The sequence below is a fragment of the Dipodomys ordii genome, unplaced genomic scaffold, assembly GCF_000151885.1.
Source record: "Dipodomys ordii isolate 6190 unplaced genomic scaffold, Dord_2.0 Scaffold3, whole genome shotgun sequence".
NCBI classification, from domain to species: domain Eukaryota; kingdom Metazoa; phylum Chordata; class Mammalia; order Rodentia; family Heteromyidae; genus Dipodomys; species Dipodomys ordii.
Window position 1 is genome coordinate 6,933,278 of NW_012267219.1, and position 9,111 is coordinate 6,942,388.

The following is a 9,111-nucleotide window of genomic DNA, read 5'->3' on the forward strand; positions in this document are numbered from 1 at the left end:
GAAAGAAAGAAAGAAAGAAAGAAAGAAAATGGTGGGACTGGAGTGACTCTCAGAGTAAGCACATGTTGTGGGTGTGTGCCGAACATCCATTCATCCATATGTTCAAAATGAAGATGACTTTCAGCTTCCACCATTCACTCAACAGACTTTTCCTGCTATGGCCTGGGCAGCTAGTCACTGGAGACAAAGATTAGTAAGATCAGTCACTTCCTGACTTCAAGTTGCCCCGTAAGAGGTGGAAACACCTGTGAATAGATTCAGTGTGGCCGATGTTCATAGAAATGGGTTTAGGACCATGGTTGTCAGACCACAAGCAATATCAGATCCACCCACGTGGGCAGAGTAAACCCACTAAATCAGAGCCGGAGTAGACTTCAGATAAACAGGTTTTCTGCTGACAGCAGAGTTTGTGTCCCAAGAGTCTCCGGGGATATTGGATTATGTTATATGATTGCCAAGAACAAATCTTGTTCAAAAATCAGGAGACCTCAATATTTGTCAAGATCCCCTTCACGGTAGGCATGGAGATGAATAGTATGAATCCTTCTGTAATGGTGATGTCAATGAAACCTTGTAAGGCAGAAAAAATTGAGTTTTTTTTTCAAATCTGATAACACCCTCTCCACCACCAGATCATGAGTACTTGCACCCCTTTAGGGGACACAGAAGAAAGGAGAGAGTGGCAAGATGCATCTGTGACTTGCATTGGCAATAAGTCTCTGTACTCTGGGCTAAGTAACTATGGGATTAATACAATCTGTGTGTGTGTGTGTGTGTGTGCCCATGTGCATGGTCCCTTTCTGCTCATTTTTAATACATCCAAAATGATCTCATGCTATAATTAAAATACATATGAAGTCAGTGATGGCAAGGAGGAAGTAGCTAAGTAGGGAAGGGCTTGAAGGATGGGCAGTCACCTTCACAAAGAGAGTAATAAGTCCTGAAGGACAGATATTCCTGTATCCAAAACAGGTAGCAAGCCACCCTGCCATACAACAGCACAAGATCAATTATAGCATGCATTGTGCCATATTCATATGTTGAAGTGCTAACCCCTTAGTGGTTCAAAATGTGATCTTATTTAAAGAAAAGCCTTTTGCAGAGATCAGCCAAAAAAGTAGGGAGGGTATTTGAACCCAGAGACTCAGAAAAAAAAAAGAAAAAAAGATAATGTGGGAAGACTTGAAGAGAAGATGGATGTTTATAGCCAAGAGGCCCCTGATAGTTCTTCCCTCAGACAGCATCTAGAAGGGACCACCTGGCAGGCATCTGTCTTCTAGAATTAGATGTGATAGTTTTGTTGAAGACACCTGAGTTGATATTTGCCTTAGCAAACTAATGCAATGTGCTTGGGGGATGAGATCATCAAATTAATTTCTTGTTTTGCCCAAAGAATGACAAAAAAAAGTCAGTCTACAAAATACTACTGAAGGCTGAGTGCCAGGAGCTCATGCCTAAATCCCAGCTACTCAGGAGTCTGAGATCTATGGATCACAGTTTGAAGCCAGCCCAGTCAGGAGAGTATGGGAGACACATCTTCAATTAGGCATCAAAAACCTGGAAGTGGAACTGTGTCTCAAGTGGTAGACCACTGTCCTTGAACAAAAATAAATATAAAGGACAGAGCCTGCCCCGCCCCAGTACCAGCACGACACACAAAACAAAACAAAAAGCCACTGAAGTCACCTCTTCCCTCATCATTTGTTTTCATCCACAGCTTAGAATTCAGGCTGTCTTGGTATGACCCCTGCATGAATGAATTCCTTGTCAAGTCTTTGCTTGTCATCATACCAAAGCAGCCGTATTCTTGTGTTTGCTGCTGCTGCTGGAAAGTCATCACACTCATCCTGTTAGCTGTATTTGCATTATTGTGTCCCTTGTGCCTTGTTAACGTGGCTTGTATGTATGAGAAGTTGGTGTTGTTCTTCACAGAGAGCATCCCAAGGGAAGGTACAGAATCCCCACCCTAATGCCTGGTAGCTTCAATCACATCCTTTATTTGTCCTGACAGTTTCTTTTTTTAGATTTTTAAAAAAAAATTTATTGTAAAGGTGATGTACAGAGAGATTACAGTTATATAAATGAGGTAATTAGTACATTGCCTTTTGAACAGTGTCACCTTCTCCCTCATTCTCTCCCAGTTTTTGCTCTCCCGACTCCCTCCCCCACAAATTGTATGGTTCATTTCCAACATAGTGTCTATTGAGTATCACTGCTGAATTGGTTCACCTTTTGTTCCACCTTTCTGTGCTTTCCCTTCCCCTCCCCAAATCAAATAAACTTATATTCAAGACAAGGGTACAGAAATCAAAAACAGTGAAAGAAGGGGGGGGTGAAGAACTGAAAACAGTACAATAAAAAACCTCCCCTTCCATTTCTTGGTGTTCATTTAGATAATTATCACCTTATATGGTCATATTGCATAGCTATTGAGCCCTTGTAATCCTCTCCTAAGAATATTCTCCTTTGGGGGCTGGGAAGGTAGCTTAGTGGTAGAGTGTTTGCCTAGCATGCATGAAGCCCTGGGTTCAATTCCTCAGTTCCATATAAAACAGTAAAAGCCAGAAGTGGGGCTGTGGCTCAAGGTAGAATGCTAGCCTTGAGCAAAAGAAGCTCAGGGACAGTGCCCAGGCCCTGAGTTCAAGCCCCAGGACTATCACAAAAAACAAACAAACAAACATTCTCCTTTGTTTTCACTGTGTGCATGTTGAGAATGCTGTTTTTTGGGTTTTGTTTTTTTTTGTTTTTTCAGGTAAGAAGTAGGTTTATTCATTGTTCTGGCTGGCACCAGGTCATCTTGGTCCTCCACGCAGTGGGGAAAGGCCTGGGAAAGAGAGCTGGGAGAGCTGGGAAAGAGAGAGAAAAGAGCTAGAAAAGAGCTAGAAAAGAGAGCATCTGGGCCTGGGCTAGGCCTTATCTAAGGTATGGGTGGAGAAAGGTGTGGCCACATCAAATTCAGATGTGACCTCAGCAGATGCAGATGTGACCTCTTCCAGGTGTGCCAGTTGCCTAGGTAACGCAGGTACTGTGTGGAGACTTTGCTGCGAGGAGGGTGGAGTCTGTTAGCCATCCAGGAGCGGACCTTACATTCCAGCTTTTTAATAATCATGGAATAGGGCGCAGATTCTCTCTGGCTACTTCCTGCTGACAAGGGGTGTCGATAATAGGGGTAAAAGGCTGGAATTTGGTCCCCTCCCAGAGAAGGCAGTGAGCAGCAGCTGTCCCTTGGTGGCGTTGAGTCCTTAGATGAAGTCTGGAGAAATCTCATTAGCATTGAGGGGCTGGAAAAGAAAATACTAGAGAGCAAATAAATGGCAAGAGGAAGGACTTAGAGCTGAAAATGTTAGTAGGAGTCATGTAGTCAGTACCAGAATATACAACACAAAACAAAAAAGGCAAAACTTAAAATTTTGACAACGTTTAGACATCTTTACTAACAAAACACATCAGATGATTGGGCCTCAGTTACCAGGGCCTGTGAAAAGAGCAACTTGTTAGCAAGGCACCTTAGAATAGATGGATGGAGAAGTAAGCTTGGTGGAAGGTTAAGAGTCAGATGGGGCCAAACTCTTAACCCACCACATGGCCAAGATGGCGAATTTCTGAAAAAACTCAAAGAAATTCTGAGGGAACCTAGAGGGGGGTCCCTGGGACCCAGCCTGCGTCGCACTCTTCAGGGCACAAGCCAAAATGTAGAAAAGAGAAAGGGAGAGATAGGGAAAGTTGGACATGACTGGCAGAGAGAGAGAGCAAAGAGAGCCTGAAAGTCAACACACTTCTGACCATTTACCATTGCAGTGGGAAAAACTGTCTACATCTGAGAATGGCATAAAAATTAGGTGCTCTGGCTTTCCAGGGAGCGCAGGAGGCATTTCAAAGGGGTTTCACCACTTGGGCATGACTCTCAGCACCCCATTAAATGTGAGGAGAGTCAGTCTGGTGAGTGAAGGAGAGCTGACCAGGCAGAAGCGGCATCCCGACTTCCCCCAGAGCCCTCTAGAGAGAAATGGCCAAGCCCCCAAAGCCAAGCATCCTTGGCTTCAGAGGTGACCGGTCTTTCAGCTGTAGGAGCTCTCTGGCGTGGCGCCACATTTGGACAGAGACTGAGCAACAGAGAACCATAGAGAGTAGTTTCACTCACCAGAGCAGAGAAGTGGTGTGGACATGGCTGTGAAGGCCAGCAATGGTATCGATGCACTGTGTCCACAACAGACAGACCGGTTCGCAAAAGGCCGTCAGAACTGTGGGTATTCCTTAGAGCAAAAGGGGAAGAACAAACAAAAAAAAGAAAAAAGAGGAAAAAAAGCAGAGAGGAATCCCACCTATCCTGACTTTAAGCCCTTTATCTGAGTCACGGCACCATTTATGTTAGGTTTTTAAAAAGAGGTGATTGAGTAAGAACAGCAGCACGCACGTGGTATTCAGGTAAGGAGTAGGTTTATTCATCGTTCCAGCTGGTACCTGGCCATCTTGGTCCTCCACGCGGTGGGGAAAGGCCTGGGAAAGAGATATATAATCCTAGCTTCTCAGAAGGCTGAGATCTGAGATTCATAGTTTAAAGCCAGCCCTGACAGAACAGTCCATGAGACTCATCTCCCATTAACCAAAAAGTCAGAAGTGGAGCTGTGGCTAAAGTAGTAGAGTGCCTGCTAGGAGACACATGAAATACAGAATAGTATCTTTGTGGCCATGCAAAAGGGAAATAATTATTTAAAAGGACACACAAAGCAATACTCTTACAGGACTGGAGACATGGCTGAAATTATAGAGTACCTGCTTATCAAGCACAGGGCTCTGAGTTGTAATACTAGAACCAACCCCTCCTTCCCCAAAAAGGCCTTAACCATTAAGAAAAGAATTGATAAGTTGACTAAAAGTAGAAACTACATTTGGAAATAAATAGTAGCACAATGGGAAAAGAATTTATAACATACATATGTAACTCACAGAAGACTCATATGCATATTACATACATATGTAACTCACAGAAGACTCATATGCATGTCTGCTGGGTTTTGTTCTGAAGAACATGCCGAAGGAAGGAAATCCAACTTGCCTTAAATACTATAACATGCTCAATCTCATACATCAGGGACACACATGTTGAAACCAAAATGGAACACCATTTCAACAGTGAAATACTCTGTTCACAAGGAATGAACGAATCTCATTCACTGAGCCAAACAAACAAGATAAAAACCATACATGCTGCCAGGTGCCAGTCGCTTACTCAGAAGGCTGAGATCTGAAATTGCCATCCAAAAGTTAGCTCAGGCTAGAAGATCCATAAGACTCTTATACATCTAATTAGCCAGCACAAAGCCAGAAGTGGAGCTGTTGTTGTGACCAAGTGCTAGCCTTGAGTGCAAAAGCAAAAAAATCTTTAGTACAGCATCCAGGCCCTGAGTTCAAGTCCCAGGACCAACACATGCACACACAAAAATAACAACAACAATAATAATATGTGCTGTAAGATTCCATTTATGTAGAGCAGAGAATAGGACAAAGCTAATATATGAAGTCAGGCATTAGGGGAATTTGTGGAGACAGAAAGGGCACATGCTAATCGGGAGGACGTAAGGGTGCCCCAGTACACTGCTTCCTTACCTGACAGGTGTCCACACAAGTGTGTTCACATCATAACCATGCATCAGGTATGTATGCTTCTGGCTGCATATTTTTTCATATGTAGTTTTACTTCATTTTAAAAGATTTTAAGGCTAGGAGCTGATGCCTCTTGTCTGTGATTCCTAGCTACAAAGCAAAAACCTGAGGATTATACATTGAAGGCAAGAAAGTCCATGAGGCCCTTATCTCGAATTAATCAGCAAAAGCCAGAAGTGGAATTATGGCTTACATGGTAGAATGCCAGCCTGGATCAGAAAAGCTACAGGACAACAACCAGACCCTGCGTTCAAGCCCCAATATGGGAACAAAACATAAATTAATAAAACAAAAGGGGCTGGGAAGGTGGCTCAGTGGTAGAGTGCTTGCCTTGCATGCCTGAGGCCCTGGGTTCAATTCCTCAGCACCACATAAACAAAAGAAAAAAAGCCGGAAGTGGCGCTGTGGCTCAAGTGGTAGAGCGTTAGACTTGAGCTGAAGAGCTGAGGGACAGCGCACAGGCTCAGAGTTCAGGCCCCACTACTGGAGCCAAAAAAAAAAAAAAGGAAATTGAGAGAATCCCCAGTGGTCTTTGAGTTTTCTGCATACTCACATAGAAAACAATATCCTTCTTGTGTTGGTGACATGTCTGTCTCCTCTAGGATTTTCTGCAATCCACAGGGACAGGATCTGTGTCCTCATCTCTATCTGGCAGAATGGGCTTTCATCGGGTCTGTATGGATTCATGTATTAATATGAGGCATGTTTCTGTTGCAGGTCAAGAAAACAACTGAAGCCACTTTACAGACCATCCAAGACATGGTCACCATCGAGGACTATGATGTGTCGGAATGCTTCCAGCACAGCCGCTCTACAGAGTCTGTGAAGTCCACTGTCTCTGAAACCTACCTGAGTAAGCCCAGCATCGCCAAGAGAAGAGCCAACCAGCAAGAAACTGAGCAGTTTTACTTCATGGTGCGCCTATCCTTGATCCCAAGTCACTCTGGACAGAGCCCAGATGCAGGGTTTCCCAGATTGGGGGGTCTTGAATAAAATATGAACTCCTGTTTACCTCAGAGGTTCTGGTCCAGGCACTATGGGTAGAGTTTTGGAGTTGTTAGGACTACTTTAATACAGCACATTTGAAATGTTAATATGTCATCAGGAGAGATTGTTAAAAATACAGATTCTGTTTCTATAAGTCTAGGGAGGAACAGGCCTCTAAGTCTGCTTTTTGTGGTGTGTGTGTGTGTGTGTGTGTCTGTGTGTACTGATACTAAAGCTTGAACTCGTGTGTGTGTGTGTGTGTGTCTGTGTCTGTGTCTCTGTGTGTGTGTGTGTGTGTCTGTGTGTGTGTGTGTACTGATACTAAAGCTTGAACTCATGGCCTGGGCACTGTCCCTGAGCCTTTTTTGCTCAAGGCTAGCACTCTACCGACCTAGAGCAACAGCTTCACTTCTGGCTTTTTGGGTAGTTAATTGGTAGTTAATAGTGTCACAGAATTTCCTGTCTGGGCTGACTTCAAACTTCAATCCTTAGATCTCAGCCTTCTGAGTAGCTAGGATAATGGGTGTGAGCCACCGGGACCTAGCCAAATCTGAGTTTTTTAATAGGTTGCCAAGTGTTGATAGAAACTGGCCTGGCAATCACAGTTTGAATAGCCAAATTCTAGGACCCAGAAGATAAACAGAGTTGGGTTTCAATTATCTAGGAGTTCCTTGACATTTGAATTTTTTAAATTATTGATCTCGCCTTTTACAGAAACTCAGAGAGTATCTGGAAGGCAGTAATCTCATCACAAAACTCCAAGCCAAACATGACTTGCTGCAGAGGACTCTTGGAGAAGGTAGGTTCTCTGGAATAAATGGGATGGGGACCTGAGTTACATTTTGGGTCTGAGTATATCCCATGAAGAATGTGAATTGTGTATTTGCAAGTGAAGGTTTACATTTAGTTTGAACTGTACCTGTCATATGGTCTCCCAACAACTCTTGTTTGTTTTTGTGTGATTGTACTGGTACTGGGGTTTGAACTCAGAGCCTGAATGCTTTTCTGGTTCCACTTCTGACTTCTTGGTGATTAACTGGAGATGTGAGTCTCATGGGCTTCTGCCAGCTTCAAACCTCAATCCTCAGATCTCAGCCTTCTGCATAGCTAGGATTACAGGTGTGAGCCAGTGACACCTGGCTAACTTTATTTTTAAGCTGGATAGTAAACTTGAGAAAGAATAGTAAACCCAGGGAAAAACCATCCACCTGTTGACCTGTTACTTCCTCCTTCACTTCTGGGCCTTGTCAGCCCCACCCTTGTTTGTTTTATGGGCTGGTATTTGTGGTTCTATCTACTACCTTTTGGAACTCTAGAAACCAGTTAAACCAGTTTAGTCCTTTTTTCTTTCGTTAGGCATTGTTGGTAGTTGAGAAAGACCTAATGGTATAAATAAATTACCATGCCTAATAACAAAAACAACATCAAGTGTTTATATAAGGCTTTTCTGTGCCAAGCATTGTTCTGAGCTATATTCCTAACTGGGCACTAGTGATTGCCTCATATTTACAAACAAGGAAATGGGGGAAATGCACCAAAATGCACCATAAGCAAAAGGGGCTGTGTAAATGTTATTGTTTCTCTTCTTGTCTTCATGGACTTTAAAAAGAAACCCAAGCAAAGTCATTGTCATAAGAGACTTAGAGTCTGTAACTTTAATTATCTTTTATTCACACTATAGACATTATGCAATCTGAAAACAAATACAGGAGAAAGAAATTGGAATGATGTGAGTGATGAAGGCCCAACCCTAAACCCTTGACATTATGATGACCAAAGTGAGGATGTATTACATGGTTCAAAAGTCAGAAAAAAAATATATATGTTTTATTCCTGGAACTCGGGACCTTGTATTTTTATTAGACTTTTTTGCTCACCATTGGTGCTCTACCATTTAATCTATAGCTCCAGTCCACAATTTTGCTGGTTAACGGAAAATAGAATCTCTTGGACTATTCTGCCCAGACTGGCTTTAAACCACAATCCTCAGATCTCAGCATCCTGAGGATTTATGGGCATGAGTCACCAGTGCCTGACTTTGTTGTTGTTGTTGTTGGTGGTGGTGGTGGTGGTGGTGGTAGTGTTTATGGGGCTTGAACTCAGGGCCCGAGCTTTGTCCCTGAGCTTTTTTCACTCAAGCCTAGCCCTCTACCACTTTGAACAACATCACCACTTCCAAGTGCCTGGGTTTTGGGGGGAAAACATAAGTTCTGGTAGCTTACATCTGTAATCTTAGCTGCTCAGGAAGCTGACATCTGAGAATCACAGTTCAAAGCCAGCCTGGGCAAGAAAGTCTGTGAGAGTCTTACCTCCAATTAACCACCAAGAAGTTGGAAATGAAACTGTGGCTCCTGTGATAGAGTTCTAGCCTTGAACAAAAAAGCTCAGGGACAGAGTCCAGGCCTTAAGTTCAAGCCCCAGGACTGGCATACACACACACACACACACACACACACACAC

At 43.3% G+C, this 9,111-nt stretch overlaps 1 protein-coding gene across 2 annotated transcripts in view; it reads left to right on the forward strand.

The window, feature by feature from the left end:
- The window catches only part of Srgap1 (SLIT-ROBO Rho GTPase activating protein 1), a 233,201-nt gene that overhangs the window by 179,551 nt on the left and 44,539 nt on the right, over positions 1-9,111 (forward strand). For both annotated transcript variants that reach the window (XM_013023272.1, XM_013023263.1), the window contains exons 9-10: positions 6,382-6,579; positions 7,366-7,450. In XM_013023272.1, coding sequence (XP_012878726.1) covers positions 6,382-6,579; positions 7,366-7,450 — 283 coding nt within the window. The remainder of the gene's footprint in view (positions 1-6,381; positions 6,580-7,365; positions 7,451-9,111) is intronic.